The sequence below is a fragment of the Nothobranchius furzeri genome, chromosome 8 (genome assembly GCF_043380555.1).
Source record: "Nothobranchius furzeri strain GRZ-AD chromosome 8, NfurGRZ-RIMD1, whole genome shotgun sequence".
Lineage (NCBI taxonomy): Eukaryota > Metazoa > Chordata > Actinopteri > Cyprinodontiformes > Nothobranchiidae > Nothobranchius > Nothobranchius furzeri.
In genome coordinates, this window is record NC_091748.1 from 59,801,770 (window position 1) to 59,829,659 (window position 27,890).

A 27,890-nucleotide genomic window follows, 5' to 3' on the forward strand; every position below is an offset into this window, starting at 1 on the left:
AGAAATAGCATTTCAAAAGAGTTCTTTTCAAAATGTCATTTGCAAAGGGAATAATGAAAACCATAACACAGCACAAAATGACACGGCTGATGTTCGTCATTTTTTAACTTCTGGGTTAGAGAGACACAAAGTATTAGTTAGTCTCATTTAGACATGATGACACCAACTCTTGTGCAAGAATTTCTTGGCTTTTGTTCAGATGTGTTTTAGTGTGTCTTTGGGAGAGATGTATCTGTCTAAGAGCGAGTTCTTTAGCAGACGAAATACAGAGAGCTGATTGAACCCTGACCTCAGGTCAGATCTAGCACAATGTGTCATTTGTTCCTTTATTCATTCATGCCAACATTAATTATAATTTGACATGAATGAGTGAAGATGGAAACAGATGGATGTAGTGCTCGGGGCTTTAATCAAATAAATGTAAAAGGGGACAAACTATGACTTTTTTCTTAAGTTACAATAGCTCTACGGTCAATCCAAACATATTTATGAAGTTCTTTGCTTCAAACCCTCTTACATAAATCAAGTTCAGAAGCTGTATTTCCGACAGTTTCAGTGCCTTCCAGAATGAGCCGTTTCAGCGCTCTGTCAGTTTTAGAAAACAGGCTGGAGCTGACCACTCCCACCCACCCCAACTCAGGCTGCTATAAGCTGAGAAGTTCCAACATCCGGGAAGGGCTGTGAGTAGTGCTCCTCTGGCAGCAGCTCTCTCTTGCATTTGAGAGATGGGTCTATCCCACTTTCTGAGTTTGTGATGTCACAAATGGGGACTTTTTGAAATGACTTGTTTTAGGCAGTTAATTCCTAAAATCAACCATTGACAGAAAATTAATGAGTTTTTTTTCCCACATTTGGAGTGTTTAGTGGCAGTGGAGACTCACACAGCAGCACAAAATGATGTAAACGGTGAGTCTTGCATAGTATGCCCCCTTTAAACTAAAGGGATTAGGCACAAACATGATGGAGGTGGAAGGAACACAGAACAGGAGGACCCAACAAGTATATTTGTTCTAATCAAGCATCAGTTCTCTACAATTCGGTCAAAGCCAAGTTTCTTTCCTCTCTCAGGTTCAGGTCAGTGCTTGAGAAATGTGACAAAATGAAAAGAATCAATCAGCCAATCAAAGAAAGCAATCAAAAATTAAACAATACACTAAAACGGCCTTGATAAACTTTGATGACTTTGTACACTTTTGATCTATTTATTGGTAAATTGATCACCTAAACAATATCTGCAGTTTTTTAAGATGAGACAGAAATGAAATGAAAATGAAATTGCAATATATATTTCAAATTAATGAAGTCAAACACAAAGAGACTCATTAACATGATCTTATTCCAGGAGAAAATATCGGAGTTATAGTGTGATCCTGAACTCTGTGTGTTTCTGAGTAGAGAAAGTGAGGAGCTATACAGAAACAGCAGTATTGTCCCTACAGCAGGTCATAAGAAGCACACTGTCAGACCTGCACTCCAGAGGGTCTAAAGGTGTCAGGGGTCCCATCCGGCTCGGATCTCCTCCCACTTGTTTTTCATGTCAGGCGGGATCAAAGTGTGAAGACAAAAAGTACAAGACTGTGGGACAGTTTGTGCCCAGAGGCAGTGAGTCTCACTGAAACATTTCTGCCCTTTCTCCAGCCCTACGCCTCCACATCATCACCTCCAACCATCACACACACACACACACACACACACACACACACACACACACACACACACACACACACACACACACACACACACACACACACACACACACACACACACTCCCCCTGCGCAGCGGCCACAAACTCACTGATGCGCCTGCAGCCTCTCAGAGTTCCTGCTGCTCTAAACATTAAAATAATTATTTCATTTTCTGTTCCTCACTTCTGATTACCTTCAATGGTGTCTGTTTGTTGCAACCACCAGGTACAAAAACTAACTTGTTTTTATTTGACTATTTTTCTGTCCTGCCTGTTTATTATCTTCCTGCATCTCTTCTCAATCCTAAAGAGAAACTGCTACCTGGGTTCATATATATTCACCTTATGAGTTACTTTTGAACTGCAGTTCTAAAAGATCTACCGACCGCAAAAACAGCGGAGTGCTCACCGGCCACATCAGTTAGGTACGTCACCGAGGACAAAACAGGTGATGCGCCCCGATCCACAGCAGCGAAATGCATCAGGCACTAATAAAAGAATAAAAGACAGAAAACATAAAAGGAAATGAGCCGACACTAACGATCGCGTGTTAAATTAGTTTTTGAGGTGGCGACACCTGATTTGATAATGTTACTGTGGCCGTGCTCAGGACGCAGATGTCTGGAGTGCGTCAACAATCAGAGCTTTGCATGCGCAAGCTGATTAAGGTTAGGATGGGGGTGAGGGGAATGTTAAATTGCAAGACGGTAAACGTCACAAATTGGTTAAATGTCCGTTTTACGGCGGGTGTCAGTACCGACGCTCTGGCACAGCGCGTTGCCTCGCGACGTGCAGGAGCTTGTCACCTGCTGACAGCAGGCTGCTGTCTTTTCCGTGGACTGCATCTTGCCGGTCATTATCACGTGACAGCGACTAGTCGATGACAGACATAACAAGTCACGTTATTAAAAAAAGTGTAAAACACGCTAGTAACACTTATTAATAATAGTGAGAATATTTAAAGGAAAGTAAGAGGAGAAAAAGAAAAAAAAACCACGTGGTAATGACGGTAATCAGAGACGTAAGACCTACCCATGTACAACAATATAGGGTGTCAAAGTCAGCAGAAACATACCTAACATACTGCCCTAAGAACAAACAATGGCAGCATGGGGGGTTAGTGTTGACATGTTTGATTAGTGATGAGCCAGTGTTTCAGATGGTCACAGAATAGGGTGTATGTGGAGATGCCTCTGATTGATGTTGGGATGTTCCATTCTTGAGCTGCCCTAACACTGAATAATGACTGACCTAGTGTGCTTTTCCTAAAAGGGATGATGCAGTCGCCTCTGGACGTTCCTCTAGTGACAGTGTGTGTAGGTGTTCTAATACTCACACATTCACTGAGAGGGGGTGGGGCTCTTCAATGTAAAATGTTGAATATTTGACACGCATTTGTGAAGTGAATAAGATTTTCCCAGTTAAAGAGCCTATACTTTGATAGGATGGCATAGTGGTGAAAATGTTTTGGCTTTTTGTCAAGCACTTTAAGGGTCTGTTTGTAAAGGGACTGCAGTGGTTTCAGAGTTGTGGACTTTGCCAGGGACCAGGTTGTGGGAGAAAACCATTGAGTGCATATATGTTTTAGCGGCCTGAATGGACATGGAGTTACGGATGTATTGAAAGTTGGACAAGGTGTATTTTATTTTTTTTACAGGTTTCCTTCACATGTGACTTGAATTTTAATTTGGAGTCTACTTGTATGCCTAAATGTTTATGCTTTTGAACAACATGAAGTTTTTCTCCTGAAACTATGATGTCTGGGTCTGCTGTTGTCTTGTTTGATTTTGTAAAATACATTCCCATTGTTTTTGACACATTCAATCGGAGACAGCTTTGATTTAACCATCAAGACACATTAACCATTGATTTTGAGAGTTTATTGGCTACTTTGTGTTTTGATGTTCCATGTACATATAAAACCGTGTCATCAGCATACATTTGTATATTAACATCAGGGCACCCGTGCGGAAGGTCATTAATATACATACAGAATAGGACAGGAGCTAATATAGAGCCTTGTGGCAGGCCTGCTAACACACTGAGGGGCTCGGACTGCTTATTGTGAATACGGACAGACTATGAGCGATTAGACAGATATGATTTTCCATTTTATTGCCTTGTTTGATATATATTGAAAGATGATAATTTAGCCAGTAGGATCTGATGGTTTATTGTATCAAATGCTTTTCTAAGATCAGTAAAGATTGCCCCAACCACATTATTTTTATCAAGTAGTAATTTGATTTTGTCAGTAAAAAAAAAAAACAATTGGCAGACTCTGTTGAGTGGTTAGGTCGAAATCCAAATTGTAATGGATGAAATTGAAAGGGACTGTTTTACAGATGGTCTTTGATTTGCTCACATATCCATTTTTCAAGAACCTTGGACAATACTGGTAGAATGGTGATGGGCCTGTAATTTGAAACTTGTTGTGGGTTTCCTGATTCAAATATGTGATACAATGGCTAATTTCCACGCATCTGGAAACTCTCCATGATCTATGGATTGATTGATAATTTTTGTAATGGGATTGATAAGCGATGCACTGACATTTTTAAACATTGTTGTATTCATTCTAAATACATCTTTAGCTTTGGATGGTTTGAGTTTTCTAATTATTGCATCTGTGTTTGATTCTGTAGCAAATTTGAAAACAAGACTGGGTTCTATTGGCTGAGGTTTATGTGAATCAATAGTTACAGGTGGGAAACTCTGGACAATTTGTGTGACAGATTCAATAAAATATTAAATGTTTCAGCTACTTCGGACGGATTCCTTCTACTGTTTCCATCTACTGTTAGCTCTATGGGTTTCCTTGGTTTGTGTTCTTGTCCCATTAATGTCCTTATCTGTCCAGATGACAGTGGGTTGGTTGAAGCAGCTGGATGATGGCATCTTCAACTCCAACTCCATGGCGATAAGCAAACTGCAGCGGGCCCTGATATGTTCTAGTTTGCTTATTCAGGTGGACCAACAGGAGTCTCTCCAGGATCTTCATGATGTGGGATGTCAGGGCAACCTGTCTGTGGTCGTCATTGACTGATGGGCGAGATTTCTTTGGAACTGGAACAAGGCAGGATGTCTTCCACAGGACTGGAACCTTCTCCTGGGCCAGGCAGAGGTTGAAGAGGTGCTGCAGAATCCCACAGAGCTGCTCTGCACAGGCCTTCAGTACCCTGGGTCTGACACCATCTGGACCTGCAGCCTTGTTCCTGTTCAGTCTCTCCAGCTGCCTCTTCACCTGACTTCTAGAGACCGATAGGTGGGAGGGGGAGGTAAATGGGGCAGCAGCATCTCCTGACTTGGTTGAAGACAGATTTATAGAACCAGAAGAGTCCATGACTGCGTTAGAGGACAAAAGAGCTGGCGTGTGACAGGAAAATGTTGGATCAGAGGAGGATGGGGTGTCTGATTGGCTGGGGACAGGCGAGGAGGATGCTGGGTTTGTTCCTGAATTGAACCTATTGAAGAACTTGCTCAGTTCATTGGCTGTGTCCAGGCTGCCATCTGTGCATTCTGTCTCCTGCTTAAAATAATGCAAAAAAATAAATAAATAAATTCAATAAAATAAACAAAAATATAAAAAACCTTTAGGTTGGGAACATTCATCTGAATGTAAATCAGCACAAGATAAGAACAAAACATTTATTTGAACACATTTAAGAAGAACACATATTCATAAACGTGATTTGGAAGTTATTCATGGGTAATGTTTTATGTTAGAATACTCCAGCAGTACAACTCACCACAGCTGAAGTTCTGTTTACAACATCGTGTTGTCTTGATGCGTTTGCCACAAATCTGCAAACACTTCACAAATACATTAATCTCACCTGCTGATGAGGAAGATTGTTTTGTTGCCTGCTGTTCGCAGGAATGTTTCCTCTCAGCTCCTGATATAGACGATTAATTTCACCTCCACAATCAGATGTTGCTGCTGGGAGCTATACTTCTGCACAAACATTTGACTTTGAATGAAAAAGCAGACATTTATATATTTCAGAGTATAACCTATGACACGCATACGATTAAGCTTTAAATGTCAGCGACCCAGGAAGAGAGCCGCAGCAAGCTTCAAAACCAATTCTCACAACAATCCTTGACTTATGAAATACTTTTGAGCGGTCGTCTTAATGCAGACTGAGATCATGCTGAGATAAAACAGGACTGACGTCATGTGTGGGAGGCAGAACCGTGATTCATGAGTTTAAAAGTGTCCCTGAAACATGCCAAAATGAGCAAACATGTACATTTATCAGTGACTTATGTATACATTCCTTCTGAGAAAGGTGGACACGAAAATGTTTAATTCAATTAAGATTTTTGCCAAAAATGTCTAAACTAATGAATGCAAGAATTGATTCATTTTAGCCCTTGAGCTCAGCTGCTCAGACATCGCCAACATGAGACATTTGAAAAAATTCCCACCATTAATAGGATTTATTGCACTCGTGGCTGTGAAATATACAGCAACCCACTTTGGGGCCATGAAAACGAAGGTTCAGGGTGAAACTGCAAGAGGAGACGTTATCAGGCCTGTCACAGCGGCCTGTCTAAAATAAATACCATTTGCATCTTTCTTCTATTTATCATCTGTTGCATTATGCCGGCTGTCCTCTCTTGCTGCTGATTAAATTTCCATTAGCCATGCTTACTTGTTGTGCTGGGGAGGGAGCTTCTGAAAAATGCTCTTTTAGATATGATTGCTCAGAGAGAGTGTAGGTTGTGTAATGACATGGTGGCATGAATAATTTTTTTATTTTTTTGGATGGGGGATGTTGTGACAGCATGTCTTTTTTCCAGCGTGTTTCTGGCTCTGGTGTTGCAGGCTGGCAGGATGAGATGTGGAAAATGTAAAGAAGGAGACTCTATAAGATTGAAGGGGTGGAATAGATGGACGTTTCAATTGAAATTAAAGTGGATTTTGTGCACAGCATTGATGTATCGAGGACCGATGCTTTAGGGCACTCAGGGCGAATGGATATAAGCATCTTTCAGTGGCAGTTTAGGAAATAATGGCAACCACACAGCAATACACACTGCTATTGACTTTCAACGGACAGTTAAAATTTGGCATGTCTCCGTCTTTCTTAGCAAGCTCGTCAGAGATCTCTTGTGCCAACGCATAATGGTGTTGTGTGTGTTCGTCCCAATGCAGACGGAGAATTATAAATTAGGCTCTAGTGATGTAAGGGGTGGATTTAATATTACATGAATGCTATGAATGCTGAAAACGATGTAGACTGAAGTCGCTTTCCAAAAAAATCATATATGTATTTGATATGTATGAGTGACGTGGATTGGATTTGAAAAAAATCTGATGTGTGCTGTCATAAAAGAAGAATCAGATGTGAGTTGCACGTGGGACAAAAAAATCAGATTTGATGCACTTTTGCCTGCAGTGTGAATGCAGCCTAAGAGGCTGAGGACTGGGAATGACTGGACTAAAGGAAGACGGGCACTAGAAGGTTGAAGTATGATTTTAAATAAAGACAGTGGTACCAAGAACACAACAGGAGAAAATCATGTGATGGACTGGAAACACAAGGACACATGGGAAAGGGGAGAAAACATGGAAGAGACTATTCAATTTCAATTCAATTCAATTTTATTTATATAGCACCAAATCACGACAAGAGTAATCTCAAGGCACTTCACATAATAAACTTTCCAATTCAGGTCAGTTCATTAAGCCAATCAGAAAAAATGTTTCCTACATAAAGAACCCAGCAAATTGCATCAAGTCACTGACTAGTGTCATTGACTTGATGCAATCCTCATACTAAGCAAGCATATAGCGACAGTGGAGAGGAAAACTCCCTTTTAACAGGAAGAAACCTCCAGAGGATCCTAGCTCAGTATAAGCAGCCATCCACCACGACTCACTGGGGATCGAGAAGACAGAGCACACACACACACACACACACACACACACACACGCACACACACACACACACACACGCACGCACGCACGCACGCACGCACGCACACACACACACACACACCAAGCAATGTGTCTATGGTTACATTGTGATTTCTTAGTAAATATTCTATTTGGCGAGAGATAAACTTTATTAATTATTAATAAACTAGTAGCACATCCAACGTCAAGGAAAGCAAAAAGTTATTATCAGGAGAGGGAGAATGTTTTAGTGGTTAGCAGCAGTGTGCTAGACGATGAGCCCCTCCATGAGGCCACCACAGCTCAGCAGAACATCATCGCAGCTTCTTCTGGGGAGAAAAACACATAGAGAAAAAATAAAGTTAACAGCTTAAATTGCACAAAATAGTACAGTTAAAGCACAGATTGTAGAAGAAAGTAGTAGAGTGTGAAAGGTGGTCAGTGTATCCTCCAGCAGTCTAAGCCTATAGCAGCATAACTACAGAGATAACTCTGGATAACCTAGCCTTTTTAGATGGAGGCATGTTGGATGCAGGGCAAGGGAGAGCCGTATTTACCGACTGTACACTCCACCTCCCTCTACTCCCCCAGTTGTCCAGATCTAGGCTAACATCAGATTTAAACCATAGGCCCTATCAAATAAAAATTTTTTAAGCCTAGTCTTAAAAGTAGACAAGGTGTCTGCCTCACGGACTAAGGCTGGGAGCTGGTTCCACAGGAGAAGAGCCTGATGACTAAAAGATATGCCTCCCATCCTAATTTTAGATATTCTGGGAACCACCAGTAAACCTGCTGTCTGAGAGTGAAGTGCTCGGTTGGGAACGAATGGAACAATCAGATCGCTGATGTGTGATGGAGCTTGATTATTAAGAGCTTTATATGTGAGAAGAAGGGGAGAAATACACGGGAGACAAGGGACACAGGACCTGACAAAAAAGATGCTTTATACTGCTAGTTGTTCTTTCTTCCTTTTTTAGTTTTTTATTAAAAATTATCCCTTTTTTGAGTCTGCACAACAACAAATCAGACCCACGGATTCTGCATCATAAAAACAATTTACTACTTGGGAGAAAGGCTACATTTTTAATAGTTTGCTTCTAAATTCTTAAAACTGAAAGCATTCTTGTAACAGTTGGGTCTACTTAGCCCGTTTTTAATGCAGAAAGTCAACCGTGTTTGCATACATGCAGAAGTATGTTGACCTGATCTTAAATATTTCAGGGCATGCTATTTAAAAATGTGTACATTTCAATATGTACCAGTACTTTTGTGCAGCATCCTGCAAAATCGGACTTTTGTCACTTTTTGCAGCAAAAAGACAAGGTGGTTCTTCAGATGTAATTTCACCTGATTTTATACATGTATAAATAGAAAAAATGGATGTGACACTTCTAGCGTCTCTAAGATATGAAGCGACTAAGATACTTTAGAATAAAAGTCACCAGCAAGAGATGTTTTAACTTAGAGCAATGCCAAAAACAGAAGAAAAGCAGAAAAAGAAATTCAGTGTTTGATATAATTTTGTTGTCATTTAATTCAACTTCACACAAGCATCTAACTGATGTTATAAATAAAGCTTTCACCAACAAGGAAATCCAATCTTTGTAGTTCAGATGAAAAAAAGAAATCTTTGCGTAAAGATGAAAGACAACCCGAGACAGAACCCTGCCCTGAAACCAGACATTTCTCCTGCTCTGCCTTCACTGGTACCTCTGCAGCGCCGCACACAATTACCTGTTAAACTATTCACTGATGGTATGAAATGACAATGAAAAATGTTTCAGAACCACTGTTGGCAGGAAACACTCCACATGTCCACAGCAGCGAGCAGAGGTCCTGCTATTATAGGAACAATAAAAGATATATATATATGTATATATATATATATATATATATATATATATATATATATATATGTATGTATGTATGTATGTATATATATATATATATATATATATATATATATATATATATATATATGTATGTATGTATGTATGTATATATATATATATATATATATACATATACATATATATATATACACATATATATATATATATATATATATATATATATATATATATATATATATATATATATATATATATATATATATATATATATATATAAAACAAAAGCTGAACACGGACTCACCAGTTCCTTGGTGAAGGAAAACAGAGTGAAAACTGAATGTAGGAGACAGACGGATACCTGCACACACTCAGACGTTGTTAATCTTTCAGGTGAAATTAGTCATATTATGAATGTTGCTTGTATGTTTGAAATGATTTTGATACCACTTTGACATTAGTGTTACAGATAACTTCTTACTAACCATTTAGTTATTAATTAGGCTATAACACAACATAAAGCATCAAGCTGGTACAGTGCATGAACGTAACTTTCTGGAGTTTTCTCCTTTCAGAAATTATGTCTGATTTTTCAGAAATACATGAAAGTAATTATCTTATCATGTACTGTAATATAATGTAGGCAATACTTCTTTTATTCATTTTTTGCTAAGCATGCCCCCTGCCCTGCAGAGCTCTGTGCTATAGGAAACTGAGCGTCAACCAGAACTAACCAAGAACGAGAGCTGAGAGACATAGTTTCTCCAGCTTGTCCTGGGTCTCCCTTTAGGTCTCCTCCCAGTTGGACGTGCCCGAAAACGCAGGGAGGCGTGCCGGACGCACCCTAACTAGATGTCCGAGCCACCTCAACTAGCTCCTCTTGATGTGGAGGAGCAGCGGGTGTACTCTGTGTCCACACTGTGTGTGTGTGTGTGTGTGTGTGTGTGTGTGTGTGTGTGTGTGTGTGTTTGTGTGTGTGTGTGTGTGTGTGTGTGTGTGTGTGTGTGAGTGTGTAGAAAAGTAAAAAGGGAAGAGGATTTAAAAATGTAAGTGCTTGGTTTTCAACACTAGCATTTCGTTCACATAAGTGATTTTATGCACGAATAATGATAAATGTCACATTTTCCATAGATAGACTTCTGTTGCCGTAGAATTTTCTGGTCTCTCAAGAATTTGAAACTTAATATGTTTATTTTAAATAAAAATCATGCAGTTTTAAAAATGACTGTCTGCTTATTAACTGATGTATGTTAGCAAATCTGACCAATTAACTGTCTTTTTATTATTTTATTATTGTTGTTTTAACCCAAAAAATAGCAAGATATATATATATTTTCATTGGTCAAAATCCTGAACTATGAATATCTTAATTAAATGATGTATACTGTACATCCAGCATCTATTGTTTTAATTATTGTAAGTCCCATTTTTGGCATCCCTAACTGAACAAACTAAGATAACCTGAGGTGGGACTTTAATCACCACAGGAGTCCCGGCTTCTGCTTTTGGCTCAAACTGCTGCTAATTTGGCCTTAAAAGAACAAAACAAATGCAATTAGTCTTGCCCATAATGAGCAGGAATTATGGTAAGAACTCAAATTTAAACACCAGAAGCAGCAAAAGCCGTGGATTTGGTTGGTGGACTGTGCAGAAGAAGACAAAAGAAGCAAGGGTCTTGTAGAGCTTCCAGGAAGTGGAGGATTGTGTGCATAGATGTGAAGTTGCAGCTTCTCTAACTGGCCTGTTGCTCTCCTCGGTTCTCCTAATGGCCAGCAGGTGATTAGTGCAGGGAGGAGGGGAGGCCGTGTGGCCTGCTGCCTCATTACTCTCAGTTTGCAGGTGTTCTCGATGCTTCAGTGCTCCTGCCGCCTTGGCGGAGAGAAGACAGAGGAGAGAGACCAGACCCACCTCGTTCATCTTGCACCCCGTCATGGAGGTCATGGAAAGGAAAGCAGTTCTTGCTCAGAATAAGTCAGTGGGAGTGACAGATGGAGTCACAGAGCAGGAGAGAAATCAGCTAAGCCTCAAAGTGTTTCATTTGTTTTTCATCTCAGGAAAGAGGCTGCGGGCCCACTTTTGATGACATCACCCACCAGGATCTCTTTATGGTTATATAAGAGGCCTTGACTCTGTGCTTCCTGAATCTTAAAACATCTTGGTGGAAATCTTTGTTTGGATTGGTCAGCGTAGTGTATTATTTCTGATTATGGTGTGTTAGGGTAGCTGCGTCGGCCGGAGAATAAGCAAAGAAAAATGCAACAAAGTATGAAACTGTAGGACAATTTCAGCATTGATCATATAAAAAAAAGTACATTTAATTGTTGAGAGTAGACCAATAAAATAATGCTTCCTCATGTTTTATTAAGAACATCTGAAGGGACGTTGTCTTACTTTAAATGAAAACTATTTAAAATACTTTGGTTCAGTTCTGTTGAGCTCCTAGAAATGTTGGGCTGGCACACTGGTCTCCGCTGTGCATTTCATTGCTTCTTTGTTCTTTTCCATAAAAAGTAAAACAATATAATTTAATACATTTATTTCAAAATTGAGAAACAAATATTTTAGAAAAAAGACAAAAAATTATTTCTGTTATTGTTTACATTTTAGAATGGTTTGTTCTGTTTTCTGTCCGTGTTTGGTTTTAGAAATAATGAGCCTAAAACAAGCCATTTCAAAAAGTTCCCCTTTTGTGACATCACAAACAGGGAGAGAGAACTGCTGCTGCAGAAGTGACTGGACTTCAAGCCCCTCCCAGTAATATGAGCTACTCAGCTTACGCCCATTTGCTTCTGGACCATGGGTCCCCAGAAGAAGTAATGCAAGTCAGTGGGGCTATAAAAGCTAATTTATAATCCTGCTTGTTATGTGCCATGTATTTCACATTTGCTGTCCTTGAATTTTAAGACATTCTGATGCCAAGAAAGTGCTTAATTTCAAAGTTATTTTAGGTTTTGTGTGAAAAGGACTCCAGTACTACAAATGCGCATCACCAAATCGACATCATCAAACCAGAGACATTAAAAAGCAGAGAAAACAGCTGTAAGTTCAGCAAACTTCGAATCTTTCTTTCAGGAGTAAACAACCATAAACAACCACTATACATCTTTCCTTTTGGTAAGCAGCAGCTACGCTAGGGCAATATGCCATATATGCAACAAGCCAATGTCGGATTTGTAGTCATGCTAAACAAACATTTACAACCCGATAAATCTCAAAGTAAGTGACAGGCGTGGGCAATACAACATCATATGTGTGAACCAGGGCATAAGGCCAAGCAGATTAGAAAATAGCTCTTTTAGAGTTTTGGCTTGTTTTACAATATTTAGTTCTTCCGAGGACCCATGAGCTGACCGGAAAGGGAGGAGACTTATGGTGCTTACACATCTGGGTCAGTACTGTTGGGGGAGGATCGCATCACTTCGGTCTCATTAGGGCAGTGTATTGGTCACATGTAGTTGCAAAGGAGTTTTCAGGAATGCAGAAATCCTCGAGCACGTGGGCGGTATTTAAGATGCATGGGAAAGTCCGTGGTGTCCTCCTTAATAAGATAAATAGAGCTGTGTTGCTTTGGAGATTCGGAACCACATTATTTTATTAATTTGCTCCCTGGTCTCTCACTGCCTTGCGTGTCCTCAAACTCCGCTCACACACACACACACACACACACACACACACACACACACACACACACACACACACACACACACACACACACACACACACACACACGCTTGCTGCTCTCCCCTCCATTGAGCAGCTGTGGTGAGGGCACCGTGCAGAGATGTTCATTGCTCACAGGATCACACACAGCTCTCTTTTTTCTTCCCACTGAGCGGGAGCTCTGGGCTACAGACAGAGATGTGTACTAAGCAGCATCCAGAATGAAAATGAATCACGCAAATGGGAAGTCCCCGCTGGCTTATTCTATTTGCTAATAGGCGTGAATTTCAGCCAACCAATCAGTCCGTAGTGTCACCTCGGTCCCAGTTGGACCTCTGAGGAAGGGGTCTGAAAAAACGAGTCACCTCGGAATGGAAAACGCATATCTGACCCAGGTGTGAAACCAAATTCCGGTCCCGTACCTGACCATAATGACCCGGTGTAGGCTGCATTGCCCCGGTTTCACACTGGAATTATCAGCGGCACGAAACGCTGTGCTCTCCACTGGACTTGCGAGATCACACAATCCCTCGAAACTTCAAAGTTCACAGTTTGTTCATGCAATCCGCCATTAAATCAAAAAGAAGAAAATCACGTTTGATATCGCTTTTTGACGTCATATATGATGCTGTTCCTCCCCACTTCCAGGATTAAAGCCATGAAAAACACAGGTCACATGTAAGCTACATATATATGACATTGCATGGCTGCAGTACTTTTATTTTGAAAATTACCAGGGATTTTACACTGAAACCACATGTAATTTCCTGTCTAGCCCTGTGTTAACAGTGGAAACTGACATGTTCCAGAAGTGGCACACAGCAAAAATAGTTCCTGATCCTATCTTTAGCGGTACGGCATGCTGCTCCTGGTTTGAAGCACCCCATAGACTAGCATTGATGTTCCATGCCGCTGATGCTTTTAGTGTGAAACCGGGGTTAGGCTCCTTATCATCCTGAGCAGGGGATAGGTGGGCGTGGCCAGCTCCAGCTTGTCTTCTTAAAGTGACAGAGCCATGAAACAGCTCATTCTGGAAGTTACTGAATCTGTCAAGAAACAAGCTATTGAAACTGCTTCATGAACTTATTTTTTTATAAACCATAGGAGACCATGTGTCTCCTTTAACAGAACAGTAATAGTAATAGACACCATTAATCCACGTTTGTCTGCCATCCTTCTCAGGAAAGTAGCTTTCCATGCTGATGAAAATTTAAAAAAATGTTTTTGCATAATTTACTGAATAATCCAACACTTTGAGTTAATCTCATCCTGTTCGGGTTAGATCATCTCCTGGGGTAGAATGATTGAAGCCCATCTGCTAAGAAATGCATCTTTTGTCTCTTTAATTTAGTGACTTGTTTCTCAAACTTTTTCTATTGAGTTTAATTTTAGTTTTCTATTTTCCCACCCAAAGTGAGCTGAGGCCAGTGGTGATCTGAAGATAGTTTTCTCAAAATGAACCGAAACATTCCACTAGCAACATCTGCCGGTACATTTCCTTTTTTGAAGAATTCACTTTTTGCTAATTTTGGCAGAGTTTGAGTTGTCACAGAGGTTTCACAGCAGCTGCATGGTGAATCTCTGAAATTGGATGATGTTTGTACTAAAATACTTAGCAACTCAAGAACTTTTTGAAGACAAAGTGAAACTAACTGACTTAACTAAACGTTCTCCCCTGTGTGGATACCCGTCAGCAGTCATCTCTCAGAACGTGATTAGATTTAAGGTGAATCCAGGCGTGTTGATAAATGTAAGATAAGCCTTCTTTTAGGAAGCAGCTGCTTGAACTACTAGTTGAACATCATCAGCAGAGGTCATTCAAATAAAAAAATGCATGATTTTGTTCTTTCAAGCTGCCTCATGAAGCGACAAAATCAGAGGCAATAACGTCAGCAGAGCAGCCGTCCGGCTTGTCGGAGCTGTCCTAATTGCTGTGTCACAGCAGCGATCCACCTGAGACACAGGTCTCATTATTCTGACTTTGATTTCACAAATACTTTGCAAATTCCTCTTTCCTCACTTCAGCTGCTGTCACCCATTGTTCCGTCTCTGAGCAGAGCAGTTCTGGATGATAAACTCCATCTCCTCACATTTGCATATTTCCTCCAGAGCCACAGACTCTGCAGTAGCCTCAGCTGTCTCCTCAGGTGAGAGGCTAGGCCAACATGGAAAATTAAAAGAAAAAAAAAAGAGAAACGTTTCAAGATAAGATAATTGCACAGACTCTGCAATTAAGCAACATGACCAAATGTGTTGTTTAAGTCCCTTGAATTTATGCAGCCAGTTGTTGTGCGCTGCATTATCTTGACAATCTCTTTGGGCTTTAATTATTGGAACACTTAAAGTGTGCTGTGGAGTTCATCAGTGCTCTGTAACACTCAACGTGGGGCTGCCAAGAAAGAAACAAGTCAGTGGACGGGGGGGCAATTAGAGTGGAGAGCAGCTTCCACTCAACTCTCGTCCTATGGGAATTCCATCTTCACGTTTTGGTTCCAGTCAATAATTCAGCTGCTGGATCTAACCATTTGCCATCGTACAAAACTCCCCACTGGCATTGTGACTGGTTCTTGAAGAGGAAGGGGGGCTGGCAGGAAAGAATAGTCGTGTCAGGGTTGAACATGATCCCCTGGTCAGTACAAAACTTAAATGGGTGTAATTAGTGACATACATTTCTGCTGAGTAATTGCGAGAATGTTTTTGCTGCAGTTTCTCAAATGGAGGCATTCATTTGGCTACAGTTATTCCTTCAAAACATGAAGCAATGATTCTGCAGGACTGTTGTGAGACCAGAGCATGTGTTCTGGATCTGCAGAAAAACATTGTTTCACCTTTATTAAAGTCAGAGCTCTTAACCCTCTGGAGGCAGGCGTTGCAAGCAGGTTAAAACAGATCAGAAAGAGCATTTTAAAACTCAGAAGTACCCATGAAGGACTTAGTTGTTTGTCCTTTTATCAAAACTTATTTTGAGCCTGAGAGGGTTAAAGTCTAGACATTTAGACTGATGCTGTAACAGGGATAATTGACCCACTGAAATGTTTACTTTTTGGTGGCACTTGCAATAAAATTACACAATAATTAGACTTCAATGGAACAAGGTCACAGTGCCCTGAGTAAACAACATTTAGGTTTCAACAGAGGCTTTTATGCTAATTATGGGAACTGCTTTTTCTGAATCCATTCCCAGACAAGATTTCTCCTGTTATACAACATTGTGTAATGGGAAAAATTATTTAGGTGTAAAAATATGGAGAAAAAGCACACTCAAAAGATCTCTCTCTCTCTCTCTCTCTCTCTCTCTCTCTCTCTCTCTCTCTCTCTCTCTCTCTCTCTCTCTCTCTCTCTCTGTGTGTGTGTGTGTGTGTGTGTGTGTGTGTGTGTGTGTGTGTGTGTGTGTGTGTGTGTGTGTGTGTGTGGAGATGAAAGCATGACCAACACAAACAAACCCAAAAGCATAGAGGATAAAACAAATATACAGCAAATAAAGCCAGTTGAACCCAACGAACCTAACATGGAATCAGAAATGTTTTAGTTCGTCCTTCACGTTTCATCACAGTCCCTCGGCTGTAATTTCTTTTGCACTCGGTTTGAATTAAAATAACAAAAAATCATCTGAGTTGAGGTCTCCAGGACATGACATTTATTTTGACATTGATTTGGTTTGACGTAAGCAAGTCAACAAACAAGTCAACAGCAGTAAAGATAATTCGGTAAAACTTAAAGGTCCTCTTTTTAATGTTACTTACTGCATTATTAGGCGTTCATAAACAAATGACCCCTTTATTAATGGGGGAGTCTGTTTAGCAATGTGTTACTTAATGTGGTTGGGCAATTAAAATCCTTTATTACATAGTTTATTAATGCTTAATAATGCAGTAAGTAACATTAATAAAGAGACCCTTATTGTAAAGTGTTACCAATATTATGCAGTAAAAAGGTGATTTGTGTCATTATGAGCTAAATGTTATTCATAATGAATGATGCATGCCACATGACCACTGTGTCAACGTATCAGGTTTATTTGAAGACCTCTGAAACTGCATTTTATCCTGATCAAACTAGAATTAATTACTTTTTTTTAACATCACATGTCCTTGAGAGTCTGGTTGTGTGGTAGAACGGGTCATCATAGAACGGGTCATCACTGTTTTGGGCCTGCTAACTTCTCCAGAGGATGCTTAGCTTCCAAAGGCAGGCTCTGATTGATCGTTCCGGCATTTAAACAAGCAGCTCACTTTGAAACTTGCCTTCTTTTAAACCTGAACTTGACCTCAGCAGATTCTGCTAACCACAGTTTCATAATTATGTTACAAACTTCCTGGAAGTGCACTCTCTTGTTGCAGCTTTTTCCTGCTCCAGGGGCATACATTATTTAAACGATCAGAGTTCTGGACAGCTAAGAGGAACCAGGGACTGCTGCTTGTCAGGGCACGATGTGAGCTGTGAGACTACTTTAAAACTTTAGACTTTGCTTCACTTGGTCATTTGTAATGATGACAGTGAACAAGTAAAAACACCTAACGGGCTGATTAAACTCTGAGACTTCAAAGTTGTCTTAGAGCTTTATTTTTCTCCAGTGGCTCAACTTTAGCACTTTAGTTCACTGAAATCTCATCCAACTAAAAGGATAGCATCCTGTGAAAGAATGAATCTCACCAGCTGTCCTGCAGACCAATATTTTAAGAGATCTATAAACATTATGTGTAATTTTATACTATATTGCAAGACCTTCAGCAATCTGTTTGCATTCAGAGAGTGCTGAAAATGGCTTTCAGCTGCTCCTATATCTGTAATTCCATATCTGTAAAACTAATAGTCATTAATTTAGCATTTTCTAAGGTCTTTTAGCTTTGGTGGCCATCGATGATTGGGTTAAAACTGATGTAGATAAACATCAGATAACAAAAATTTTCATGAAAATGTATCAGATGCGTCATGAGCTATTTGGTCAACGATGAATAAGAGTGACTCAACACATTAATACTTTAGTGATAACAGCGCCTGATGTAAGAATGACTTCCTTTGGTGAAATTTGGGAACTGCAGCCCATTTTCAAAACACACGATTGACTTGCTCACTACCGTTCTCTGAGTTTCATGGCTGTTGCCAGTAATGCATCTAGAAGTTTCTAGATGAGTGAAGACTAGTCATACACAGTATGTTGATAAGTAAAATTATTTAATACAAGTTGTTTTGAGATAGTTTAAAAGCAGAATATTTGCTTCTAATTTACCATTAGCATTATTAGCTTAACGTTAGCCTCTAGCCTTTTTTACTCAATATTAGAGTAAAACAAAAAGATGACATGGCTTCTTAGGGGCACAAGAAATACCTTCTGGGTAACTCCTGCTACTGGCTTTGGTCCCTTTCAAAACGCCACTGTGCCAGCCGGAAAAATAACAAATGCTGGCTCTGCAGCGTTAGCTGGTGCAGACTCGGCAGCCCTGTGGCAGCTCTCCGTCAGCTCGAGTGTGGCGTCATGCACACGCATAGACGGAGATGTTTTTGCTTCAGACTTCTCCATCAGTCAGAGTGTTGCAAAGCAATTACCCGTCTGTACAACAGAGGGCATAGCACTTTTCCAGGGTATCCTGCCACCATTAAAGTCATGTATTTGGCCTAAGATAGTGTATTTACTATTGTGTTTATTAATAATAATAATAATAATAATAATAATAATAATAATAATAATAATAATAATACATTTTATTTAAAGCACCTTTCAGGGATCTTTGGTGTGTTCTTGCTGTGTTGAAATTCTAATTCCATCTTTTAGTTCTTTTTAAAACACAGAAAGGTTTTATTTACCTGCAACGTTTCGTTTGCGGCTGACGAAGTTTGCAGCTGCAGATGAAACATTGCAGGTAAATAAAACCTTTCTGTGTTTTAAAAAGAACCTTTCAGGGAACTCAAGGTCACTCTGCAAGAATAATAAAAGTCAAGCTAAAAGTTAAAAGCAGCAACAAATCACTCATAAAAACTCTAGGAAAACAAAACAAGACAGAAAACAAGCAGCAGAACGATCTCATAAACCAGGACTATTCAATTCCAGGCCTCGAGGGCCGGTATTCAGCATGTTTTGGGTTTAACCCTGCTTCAACACACCTGACTTTAATTAGTAGGTGAATAACAGGCTTCTGCAGAGCCTGATGAACTGCTGCACAGGTGATTCAACCACTGAATCAAGTGTGTTGGACCAGAGAAACCACTAAAACCTGATGGATACGACCCTTGTTTTGGTGTATTTCAGAGACTTTTTTAACACTGATGAATTTGTCCCCCATTTTCCTCCACCTCTTCATGCGATCGGCACCTCTAAACCCACGTTACTTATCATTTCGATCCATTAATTAAATGCTTGCTGTGTATCTTTGTACTTCTTCAGTCACGGGTGAACAAACAGTTATATTTTTGGACTTTATCCATGAGGCGTTCTTCAACCTGTTCCGTGTCACCCGCTAAATATCTTTTTTTCTTTTTGATGGGGCAACGGCGGTGCTGTTATTTAAAAGAAGCGGCGGTCTCCATCACTTTTGACAGATAGTTAAAAAGCTGGGCATGTCTCCGTTAATCTCTGCGAGCCCGTCGGAGAGCCCTTGCACCGACGCATAATGGCGTTCAGATTGTAAACAATGACTACGTCCCTCTTTGGCTGTTTTATAAGGAGAAGAACTGACAACCTCCCCAGCCGGTCGAAAAGCATATCTGTTTAAAGGGAACTTTACCTCCAACATGACTAAGACAGTAGACTGTTTTGTGATTATTTAAGGGTAAACATTGTATCTTCAAGCACATATTTTAGGCAGTTACTTGTTTGTTACGCAGCTAATTTCTTGCCACTTTTGTGTTTGATGAGATCTACTAGCTTGACTCTTGAATCACAATTTAATCAGTAGCTGATGATCAGTCAGTGATTACCTTTTTATAATTGACTCAAGCTATGAATAAAAATACATTAAATGTATGGATGTTATTACATTGTTTCCTATTTTTTATAGTTGTATTATAGTTTGATTTTCTAAACACCTTCACTAAACCTATTAACTTGTTATTTTCTGGTTCGAATAAGAAATAAGGGCACGTGAAGACAAGGTCTTGTCATTTCTCTGGAAGATTTTTCACCTGATGTGTTGCAGAACTCAAAATTCCTCTAATCAACATTCTCCAAAACTCTTTTGATCACTTGAACAAACGTGAATTTGAAGGACACGGTGGATTTGTGTTTGTTTTAAAAAGCTACGTTTTTTTATGCAACACAATGTCAACAAGCATCAATTTTTCTTAAGAAAGTCCTTAAAACTTTTCAATGGTGACAAGTGCTGACAACCAGCTTCAAGCTGATGAAACAAAACCATGCCGGCGTACTGTTATACCTCTTACTGGATAGGGGAATTTCAAACTGTTAGCCTGTAACACATTTTGAATAAACCATTTCAATCTAACATGCCTGCCTGTTAAAAACACATGCAAACATGTCATTTTAACACAAACACGATTCCTTCATCAAGTGCCATTTATTAGTATCAAACCACTGCTACAAAATTACATAAACATGATGAAAATGGACTTGCATACGTGCTATACACAATGTAAGCTTCAACGTAATTAAAGTACATGAATTTTCTCATTTCTGGACAAATATCAATGTATATATATATATATATATGTCAATGCCACTTGAAGCCATATATAGTATATCATTCTGGTGACCTATAGAGCCTATAAATGTACAACTAGAACCCCTGGAGGCTAAGAGACCTTCCATATACATGTATATAAACATTTCCATTTCAGACTTTTTCATCACATCATTTTTCAGTTTGAAGATATGAAATCAACAATTAGGAGATCCAAAAAAATAAAAATAAAAAATGTAAATCCCATTTTGAGCAAAAATGTAAACCTGGCATGAGTGAACAGAATAAGCAGGAAGTGATGCATCTCAAATGTCACTGACGGTCAGAATACAATCTAAAAGTAAAAAATGATGCAGCGATTTCCTGTGAGCAAAACTACATGTACTCTGCCTTTTGAGAGGTGAAAACAAATAAAACAGGATTACATATACTGTCGGTCAGGTAATGACATTTCCTCTGTCCCAATCCTTTCAGTCCTCGTTGAAAGTTGCCGCAGGAGCATCACATTTCAAAACACGGATGGTGCGTGATTCAGTCATCAGCGTTGTGACGAGTCCCGGTTCAGGAAGCTAGCTTTAAAACCCAGCCCATTATCTGAGGCTCTGCATCATTGGCTGGCGACTTATTTTCCAGTTCACTGGAAATAATGAGGGACAGGTTGACAAATACTTGATGCTGCCTCTTTTCAGAATACAACCCCCCCACCACACACCCCCACCCCCACCCCCAATCCCTTGGAGTTGCTATGTTTTCACAGGGATTGGAGAGAAAACGAAGGATCACACCGGTGAAGAATTACTCTGTTTGGGTACATATTGTAAAGTCTGAGAGGAATGAAAGCAGCCCATGTCAAAAGAGACATGTTTTTTCTCCCCCATCAAGATGTGAATCAAACGTGCTCAGCCACTGGTTACATGGAGTGTTTTCCTCCTCATTCTGCCTGCTTTTGACAGGAGGGAAAGCTTCTGCCTGCTGTGCAACAAACATATCAACACAACTGAGAGGAAAAAAAGTTATTTTTTTTATTTTTTTGATACTGACAACTCCGTATGCTGCTCAGGATTGTGGGATGGTGACTGCAGGAGCCAAGCAGCAGCCCCAGCGTGCCGCATGACCCAATCTCCAAGTTAAACCTGACAAAGGTGCAGGAAGAGTTTCATTAACCACAAGGTCAGGAGGAAACCTCTCACAACAGCTCATCCCTCACACAAGTCATTTGTGATGAGACAAACACAGTGCTGATCACTTCACTGCTGCAGAACAAGTTTCATTTGAACCACTCCTTTTCATTTAAAAAAGACTTTTTCAGAGAACTGACTGTAACACACCATCCAAGAGCGACGCAGAGCCGGACAAGGACGGTCCTGAAAATATTCCTGGCTGTTCGTTAGATAAAAGGACCAGGATGTCAATAGCACCAGAAATGAATTAATCCACCCATCAAATGCACCTTTGACCAACCAAAACAAACAGTGAGAACAGTTTGTGTGTGCAGTTTGACTTGATTTAAAGGCCGCCTCTTCCTCCCTGGAAGATAAATCCTGACAACACTGAAACTAAACTGGTCGTTAATCAGAATTATTTTGATTATGATGACAATTTACTGCTTATATTCTGCCCTATTTGGGGGTTAAATGTGGCAGAACAGCTATTAATTATGTTCCATAAAACCGCCCCAGAGATGCACCCATGAGTGGTGCCGTCTTACATCTAAAACTTGTATAAATGTCTTTAGCTCGCCTCTGAGATGAGAATCAAATCCGTAAACTCAGCTGTGGTTTTACATAAGTGCTGGGTTGTAATAGTCCACTGACTGATTGAAGACTCTAAAGGCGCATTCCGTACACTGTTTTTGTGTAAAGCGGGAGTAGGCTGGTCCTGGCGTGCCACTATCCAGCATGTTTTAGGTTTTCTCCTGTTCCAACACACCTGATGTTAATCAGTAGGTGATTAACAGGCTTCTGTAGAGCTTCATAACTTGGTTAGAGTTAATCAACCATTCAAGGTGTGCTAAAACATGCTGGATAGCGGCACTCCAGGTCTAGGATTGTCTACGCTTAAATGATGCAACTCGCTTGTCTCAGATGCATTTGAACAGGGGAGAAATGGGAAATTCAAGGTAAGGGAACTGTGGGAGCACATTAAACAAACTAATAATTTAAATCCTCTCATCTTAAAGGTGAAATTGGAGTATTATTTATTTTTTACTTTACTTGTCTCCTCTGCTGTCAGCTGCGATCATAAAGTGAGGCAGAGCTCTCTGCAGGTGGGTGGCACAGCCTTTTCTAGGCCTGTGTGCCAAATATTTTTCTCTGACGTTTGTCACAACTGGGATGTTGAGAACAAGATCATGTTCAGGTCATACGACACTTGAAATCTTTGCTTTTATTTTGAAAAAAATAAAAATAAAAATCTGATCCAGCTCAGATGCACAATAAGATGAAAGACTTGTGTTTGTAAAAGACCGCATACACCAAGCGACGCCCGGGAGTCAATGAAGACGACGCTGTGCAAACAGTGGTTAATCCTACTGTATGTGTGGTGGCACACGGCCATCTGAGCTCAGGAGTATTTATACAGTATTGCATGCCAGAGGGCAGGGATCAGATATGCATGATCCTGCACAATTAAAGCCACTCAATAACTGGAGGCGCACACTGCAGACACGCTGATAAGTTCCTCCGCCTGAACCCGTTTGAGCCAGAATTTCACTGTCAGTAAAGACCTGAAGGTCCTTTTCTGAAAAGGAACAAACAGTGAAATGTACAGAAAACAGGAAGATTACAGAAAAATAATGACAAATGAATACTAATGAAAATGGGTTTTGAACTTAGAACACACATCAATAAAAAACCAGACCTATGGTATGTCTGTTGTTTAGTGTTTATAATAATAAATGTAATGATATTAAAGTGGAGTTGTGTTTGACTCAGCTTGGCTCACACACACTGGGAGGCAAATAATGGTTTTCATGGAAATAAACAAACACTATTCACTATTATTGTGCTAAGACGTAGCACAGCTGCAGTTATTTTAATCATAAATGAGTCCAGATGTGGCTATGTGATTTAGTTGGGTTCTGGTCACCATTTGGCCGTGTTTGGACACCACTTGATGATGTTTGAGTGCATATCTGAGCAGTGATACCTTCTCTGCTGTTTGAGTCATCACCATGGCAACTATGTGAATGAAGGAGAAGCTCATTGCTCACTGTGGTTACACACGCAACATCCCATCACCTTATGTGATTTTTTAATTTCTAACAATCATTTTGAGACTTTATCTAAATCTATTCCCAAAATGGGGTTTGAAGCCAAATCAAAAGTGATAAATATAATATTTAAAGCTTTCCTGATAGTTTTTTAAGCTGACTTCAATCAAAGCTGAGCTCCTCTTTGTCAGTAAGTTACTGCAAGAATGATTTACCCAACTAAAAGCTGCAGCCAGCCAGAAAGCCTGTGCATCAGCACCATCCAGAACATCTGGACAAATGAAGTGAGCTGTCACTTTGGCCGTCATAAACTTTTTATTTTTGCAGCTTTGCCAGAATTTAACATTTCTGTTAGTATGGAAGCAGCAGATTTCTTGCTCTTTAGGAACTTTTGGGGGAAAAAACTCGAACTAGAATCTTCTCTGACAAACACTTTAAGACATTTTTGGTTCTTCTGGTTTGGAAAATAACAGCCAGTCTTCACTTTCTTAGATTTTTTTGAGGAGCTGATACAACCCAGTGTGATGTAAGATACTCGTGTGGGACCAAGAAAGTAAAGTATGTGGACTACTTGCTTTAAAAAAAGGTATAAAGGTTAACATTATTACCCACACGGGGGTTGATTACTTACAAAAACAAACACCTTTGAGTGCTCATGAACTCAGATGTAGTTTTTACAGTGTAACATGAAGACTTTTATTGCAAATAATACGGATTTGATAAAAGGGAATTGTTAATACCATATTCAAAATAATAATCAACATCCAGTACATTTCGTAAGGAATACTAGCGGGGTCTTAAGTGCTCAAAACAAGCAACCAGCATAACTCCAGACTGTCACCACAATGTGCCACAACAATCAGTATCATTAGAAATGAAGAGCAGTTGGTTTTAGCTTAACAAGGTTGATTGAAATAAATCACATACAAACACAGCCCGGTGATCTGTAGAGGTATGTATTTTCAGACCAGGTTCAGAAACCAAAAGTAAAAAAAAAAAAAAAAACCTAAACAAAAAGACAAACTTAAGTTTCATTCATAAAAATTCAGAAATCTGTAAAATTGGCCACCTTATAAACACAGGTTATTTTTTTTAACATGCAGTACAACCATACTCTGCACATCGTCAAACACGCAAGTGTCTGAAAACTATGACTAAACACTGGCTCTACAGATCAAAAGGTACCTTTTTTTCTCCAAATATACACACATTGATTCTGTTCTATAATACTGATATACTGGTTCACACCCTCGGATTCAAAACCAAACTAAAAATAAAGAAAAAGTCGGTAATTTAATAGCAAACATTTGTTCTTTTTTAAATGTACCTAAATCAACAACAGTTATGGCATCTAAATGAACCCAACAACATTAGAAACTATGCCATACTGTGCCTCATTCAAATAAATGTCACATATTTAGTTTTACATGTTTCAAATGTAGTGTTTATACATCGGTTTTATAAAGGAAGAGAATAAATATACGTCTGACCCATTTCCATTATAGTTTAACATTTAAACATATGGTGCAGTATTTTCAGAATCTGTAAAACAATCTGGTTAAAAAATAAAAACAAAAACGCAAACAGGAATAAATCAAAGCACCACATAAATTCATGACAGTGTTTGTGCTTTAAGCCTTTTAACTGCGATGGCTATCGTTCTACAGATTTGCAGTCAGAAGTTCACATGTGGAAATACTTGAGTAGTTCGTTTCTTGGTCGTGGGGCGAAACGGAACACAGTTTGAACCCAAACTCATCTCGGAAACATGTAAAGGAATCAGAAACGTGTGTGAGAACACCTACGAGAGCTGCCAGTTTACAGGTTCACCTTGTCTCACAGACAGCTCAAGTGATGGGTTTTGAACATTCAGTCATCAGCAAAGAGAGCTTCTGGGAAAAAAAAGGAAACATATGTGTGTTTATGGTTCTATTAAGGCATTACAGTACAGTTTCTCTGTTCACAGCACGGGTTGAGGATGGATGTGCTGCCCTGACAGTCCTGTCTGAAAAGGAAACCTTTGCACGTTTTGACCCTTTTATATGGTTGATTGCAGTCGGTGGCCAGCGACAGGGGCTCCAATTACAAGACTTTATGCTTTTATTTGGTCTGAACTCTTATGGATGCTGATTATCTGAATGCTATGCTCGCTCTTTATGCCACATCTGTGTTTAACGAGTACTCTAGTCAGACGTTAGAAACTACTACACGTAGCCAGAGAGGATCAGTAGTAGCTCTGTGATGTCAGAGGCAGGTGTTCCGCACCGACGCCTACTGGAGGCCATTAGTTCTAAAAAGTCCTGAATTTTTTCCCTCTTAACGGCAATAATTTCTCCCGACACATCCAGACTCACTCCAAATAAGAATATACTGTGGTTTATATTTTCATGGACGATGTAAACAAAAAGGAAGAGGTGTTCCTCCATTCAACCTGTACAAAGATGCGATTCGGGTTAATGTGGAATGAGAAAAGCTGGTCCCACGTACAAACCAAAAGCCTACCCTATTAAAAATATAGTTGTGATAAAACAGTGTACGTTGCTACTTTGACGGCTGCCTGATGGAAAGTGGTTCGGCAGGAACGGTAACTGAGGGATCCTTTTTCAAACACAACACTGCTCATCTTTCTGTGAGAATTCATGCCAATACAGGTCCTGGATAAACCTTGATGTTTTTTTTTTGTTTGTTCTTTATGTCTTGTTGTTAAGCACACCCCATAATCAAAGGAACGATTGTTAGGAATCTAAAAGTATTTTCCTTAGTTCAACAGCCCATAATACATTCAATACAACACTGCTATGGAAACGTTTGTAATCAGAGACTTGGCACATTTGCTTCTTTTTTGTCATGTACAAATGAAAACGCTGACACGTCGCAGGAATAAGATGCATAAAATAAATACATGGAAACAATGATCTAACAGGGAGTTTAAGGGGCTGTTGATATGGTGATAGGAAGAAGAGAGCACTAATTCATAAGGTGGTCATTCAATCAGAAAAAAAAGTACATGAGAGGTAATAATATTAAAAACCATCATTATAATTTTATACATGACAGAATTTTCACCAAAAAAAAAAAAAGATTCCCTCACAGAAAAGTGAAGTTGATTATTTTCCCACCTCAGCTTTCCAACAAACTGTACCAGGATCAGATTTCAGCCATCAGCAATGTCACAAAAAGGTTTCATAAATTCTCTCGACAGTCATTGTGTCTGGGCTGGCCTCTGCTAGTACACACTGATGAGGGAGGAGAGAGCTAGGACCAGGTACCGGCAGGCCAGCGGGACGTGTGCGCTTCCTGTGCTCCCATAGGGTGCAGTGTTGGGCGCTGTGGGCAGGAAACAAGAAAAGCTCTGATTAGTTGTGATTGCACTTTCATTCTGCCGCAGCCACTATTTCCAAATCCGCAGTCAGGAGGCACAGAAATGAGACGTCGAGAATGGCAATTATGGTAACGCCAGCACTGATTTGAGCAGGATCGGGAGGGAAACTTTACAGAGTAAATCCCAAAACTGCTGCTGAAGATTTAGATCCCTTATCATGACAAGGCACGTCTACATATGCTGTGTTTATTTTAGTACTACTAGTTCCTCCATTAACTCACTGGAAACAAAAAAGTCACCAATATTAACCAAACAAGACTTAGCATCCTTAAACGTCTACACAGTCATTAGACCTGACCAAGTGAATATTGTAAAAGGAGTAGTTCACTCGTTTCATCAATACATTTGCAGACATCCCTAGTAGGAATGAATGACTTGTAAGTCATTCTCTGGGTGCACCATTTCTAATATTTATGATATTTGGACATCTCACCCTGGACTGGATAACAGCAACGCAACTCTACTGCTGACTTGCAATGTTGATGTTTTATCTCCACAAATTACTCAAGCCTGGAGGAGCTTCTGCCGTGTGGTGGATTTGCTAATGCTAACTGTTAGCTTAA

The 27,890-nt window shown here is 39.8% G+C and overlaps 1 protein-coding gene across 3 annotated transcripts in view; it reads right to left on the minus strand.

Annotated features, from left to right (window-relative positions):
• Positions 1–7,091: 7,091 nt before the first annotated feature.
• negr1 (neuronal growth regulator 1) overlaps positions 7,092–27,890 on the minus strand; it is a 255,629-nt gene continuing 234,830 nt past the window's right edge. For 2 of the 3 annotated variants that reach the window (XM_015970609.3, XM_015970610.3), the window contains one exon: positions 20,593–27,272. In XM_015970609.3, coding sequence (XP_015826095.1) covers positions 27,172–27,272 — 101 coding nt within the window. In that variant the 3' untranslated portion in view covers positions 20,593–27,171. Of the gene's footprint in view, positions 7,920–20,592; positions 27,273–27,890 lie in introns of those variants that run through there. The other variant, XM_070554179.1, reaches the window with a different exon arrangement.